The sequence below is a fragment of the Magallana gigas genome, chromosome 2 (assembly GCF_963853765.1).
Source record: "Magallana gigas chromosome 2, xbMagGiga1.1, whole genome shotgun sequence".
NCBI classification, from domain to species: Eukaryota; Metazoa; Mollusca; class Bivalvia; order Ostreida; family Ostreidae; genus Magallana; species Magallana gigas.
The window spans coordinates 24,189,049-24,193,206 of NC_088854.1; the positions used below are offsets into that span (position 1 = coordinate 24,189,049).

The 4,158-nt window shown below is 37.8% G+C and overlaps 1 protein-coding gene across 1 annotated transcript; it reads left to right on the top strand.

Moving 5' to 3' along the window:
* The first annotated feature begins 1,157 nt into the window (after nucleotides 1-1,157).
* On the top strand, nucleotides 1,158-4,158 carry LOC117680972 (uncharacterized). Its single transcript, XM_034443661.2, has 3 exons — nucleotides 1,158-2,344; nucleotides 2,590-2,992; nucleotides 3,827-4,158. Exons 1-3 carry the CDS (start codon nucleotides 1,217-1,219, stop codon nucleotides 4,156-4,158), a joined length of 1,863 nt encoding a protein of 620 aa, XP_034299552.2. The 5' UTR covers nucleotides 1,158-1,216.

Consider the following 4,158-nt stretch of genomic DNA (forward strand, 5'->3'; position numbering starts at 1 on the left):
TTTGTTCTTTGACATTAGTTTTGTCACTAGTCAACAACAAGGCGAAAACAAAAGTGGTATAGTCTCCTTTTAATATATATGCATCCTTCTTAATTCATAGTTTACTCATCGAAACGCGTTTGGTGGTTAACATGTTTCCGTCACTTCAATATAGGTAAGATAAATAGGTCTTCACTGCTGTATAATTGGTACACTGCTCTCAGTTTGAAGAATATTTTACATTCAGACATGTATAGCTTGTTGTTTTATCTCTGTTACCATCCGTTTGGAAGGTTCTTACATGAATCATGTTTTCCAGAGTTTCTTTATCACTAAAGCTGTTGCTTTACTTTCTTCTCATATTTCGCTCTATTTTCCTTTTACTCTCTAAACACACATTTCCAAAATGCGAATCGTTTTGTATGGTTTTGTATAATTTTAGGGTACACATAAGGGTATACATAATCAAATCTGCTGATGAACATGTACATGTACATGTATTTGTTAAAAGTGTAATGTATTTCAGGTTATTATGATAGCTGGGTCTCATTTTATATTTTATAACACATATTTTGTGCTCAAAATATAAAAATAAAATAAGAATTATTTGAATGAATCATGGCATCATTTAATTTTATCATTAGTTTTGGACCATTGTTCTTGGTCTCCACGTGAAAAGTTCTTGACATCACTTTTTCTTATCATAGTACATATAATAAATTAAAACTTGGACTGACTGATCAACTAGCGATGGATGTCGATTTCTTGATTAAAGGCAAGTATAAAATCTGTCCTGAAGAACTTTTGGCATTCACTACAGATATTAACATTAACATTCGGTCGTTTAAACAATGAAATTATTCTGTAATTCATAAGGGACGACGATGAACGAAGGTTCCCATTTCTGATCGATGTGTGATTTTCCAATCTTTCCATAACATGTCAACCATTTCAATCAAAACCAATTCATTTTAGAGGATTTAAAGTAATGGGCGCATTAACGAGCACGTGTAAATAGATCATAATATTAATGATGAAGTATAAAAACCTGAGGTCGTCATAGTAGTAATTATATCGGGTCACGAGAGCGGGGAAATAGGGTGAAGTTGGAGAGATGAAGAAACATCAGCATTGTATTCTGCGCTTTATGATTTTATTTTTCTTGGATTGCAAAATACACGCATTTCTGGATGAGAAACTGTTGTTGGTAATTGATGAAGAAAACGTTCTTGAAGAAATGAATTCGTCTTACTCGGCCATACAACATGAAGACTCAAAGTCAGAAATGGTTCCACTGTATGGAAAAACTGTTTCTCGGAAGACAAGATCATTGGGAACAAGACAAATAAATCCAGATCCGACAGGATATGATTCGAACAGCACGATGAAATTTCCTACAGCAGACGATCGAAATCAGACAAAAATGGTTTTGGATAATTTGAATCTGACAAGTGATATTCTGTACAGAACTCTTCAAATTGACCACCTATACTGCCCTATGTCTACGACGTGTCTACTGAGTCCCCGGCTTCGGTATCCTGACATCATTCCGTACCGGTCTTGCTGTGGCACCTGTAGCTGTGCCAGAGACTGTCACGTTTCTCGCACCTGTTGTGCTGACGCCGACACTGACGTCACGGAGACTAGTTCCAATGTCGACTGTATTTTGCCCCAGTATCTTCCGTATGGTAAATCTGAAGTGAATCGTCACCTAAATCAAATAATATCAGTGGTGAAGTGTAAATCTGAGTACACAGGGCTTAAAGAAAGAGAGTTGTGTGAAGAACCAGGAGAGATGCTTAGTTCCTTGGATACGTCACTTCCTGTCATTGCCAACGATACCGTTTACCGGAACCGGTTTTGCGCCCTTTGTAATGGCGCGTCCGAGAGTGACATTCAATCATTTGCGGGGCAGCTCGTCTGCCCCGATGGAATGGGGGTATACGCTAACACAATATCTGACCTTTTAGAACAACTAGTAAACGAACGACGATGTAATATCCTATTCCACTTCCCCCAAAACACATTGGACAATATCGTTTTCAAATCAAGATGTAATGTCGGTTTCGTACGAGAATGCAACGAAACCGGAAAATGGCGCCAACATGATCCTGACATAGAAAGGGCATGCAAATCTTACACACATATATATCGTGGAATCTATAGAAACGTATTCTGTTATATATGTAACAATGAGATTGACCCATTTATGAAATGTAGTTATGACGACATTACCACCTCGGGCGGTTTTGTGATGGGGGCATTCACAGCTATGTTGAGATTTTCAGATCGAATAGACAAAACAGTAGTTGACTCAGATGATGCGAGTCGTTGCAAAACAGACGAAATTATGGATTATTTTCAGGTAACTTGTCATTTGTAGAATTTAAGCTGTCAACGAAAAGATAAATATTCCAACAAATTTTTTAAAGTAGATGAAATAAAAAGAGCGCAATTAGGGCGGCTTTTTTGAAGCTATGAAAAGGACCTTAACGTAACGATCGGAGAAAAAAATCTTAGGACAACAATGACGTGATAAACTTTGTTTTTAAATATCAGTTTGTTTCTGTAATTCTGTTCATAACACATAGTTATATTTATTACTTACAGAACCAATGTTTGTCGGTGAAATGTTCGAGTCCATTCTCCTTTGACAAAAACAAGAAGACGTGTTCCAAAGTATTTTTAGACATAAAGAACATGTACGAACTGAGTTTACATGTTACAATGGACGCCAACAGCAAGCCCGAATTCTTACTTCCTTATATAAAAGACTATCTACGGCATGGAAGTTCTGTATGGGAGATTCTTTGGAATCAGGTTTACGAAGTGTCCATTGTAAATATTTCGTCCCCTATCCATGCCATCTACCACCTGATTTATTATGACTACGACTCAATGAGTAGAATTGAGTATGTCTTGAAAATAGTCGATTACATTACAAGTATGTTCGGAATGGTCAATGATGTTGACATCCTAACAGATCGATTCTACGAAGATTTCGATAATCTGAGTTCTTATCATTTCCCTTATGATGGGAGACCTCTTCAACAAAAAATTAGCGCGTTCACTCTCAGTCCTTCGAAGTTCAATTATAACGTAAATATAAAACGTTTTTCAAAGTTACTTATATGCCCATTTATAACCTTAGAGAACTATACCACCTTCTTAAGCAAAACAAAATACGATTTGTGTGTTATCGAAATCGACGTTTGTTTTCAAGAATCAGAGTTTCTTAAGGCAAATGATTCATACTTAGTTTGTTTGGAAAAATTTATGAAAAGTATGGAGAAATTGTCCACACCACGCATGTTGTCAAGCTATGACGGCGTAGAAGGCGTCATGTCTTTGGTCTGTACATGTATTTCTGTTGCCAGTCTGTTGTATGTGGCGGTGACATTCGCTTTGTTTAAGTCACTTAGGACGTTTCCGGGGAAGCTAATTCTTGTCCTCTCTCTCAGTCTTATCATTGCACATCTCCTATACCAGTTTGGTTTATTCCAAACGGAAAACCCTACGATATGCACTGTTCTTGGGATAATGATCCATTTCTCCTGGCTTTGGGTCATTTTTTGGATGAACATATCCTGTTTCCACATGGTGAACGTTTTTACTCGAACGATGCCTCTCGCATCACACACAAATTCCAGGTTTTTCTGTTACACTCTGTATGTTTTCTTTTGTTCTGTTTCGTTTGTCGGCATCAATATTGTTGTCAGTGAAATACAAGGTAACGGCATTGGCTATGGAGACATCTTTTGCTGGATATCGCGTACAGAAATGGTGAGGTATGTTTTTGCACTACCGCTGGGATTGGTAGTCATTTTCAATGTTCTGATGTTTCTAGGTGTTGTCATATCTCTCCAAAGAAGACCGAATTTACAGCAAAGCAAGGACCGTAATCGCCAGGACTTTGTCATCTTTGTCAAACTGACCAGCATCACTGGGGTCTCTTGGGTGTTTGGGTTTTTGTACGAATGGTTAGGTATTAAGGTGCTTTCGTACCTATTTATCGTGTTGACTGGTTCCCAGGGTCTGTACCTGATGATAGCCTTCTCTTGCAACTCGCGAGTAAAACGTCTCTATACGGCTGCATTCCAAGGATCTCGGACAAACTCGAGTTCCAAATCGAACTCCTCGTCATATCATGTCACAAAAATATCCCGGAATTCTGCTTGA

What these genes read in the sequence shown, in the direction of transcription:
- LOC117680972 (XM_034443661.2), top strand. Translation starts at nt 1,217, where the DNA reads ATGAATTCGTCTTACTCGGCCATACAACATGAAGACTCAAAGTCAGAA. An exon ending in AAATTATGGATTATTTTCAG is followed by an intron (nt 2,345 to 2,589) that starts GTAACTTGTCAT and finishes TATTACTTACAG; the next exon opens with AACCAATGTTTGTCGGTGAA. An exon ending in CGAAGATTTCGATAATCTGA is followed by an intron (nt 2,993 to 3,826) that starts GTTCTTATCATT and finishes TGATGTTTCTAG; the next exon opens with GTGTTGTCATATCTCTCCAA.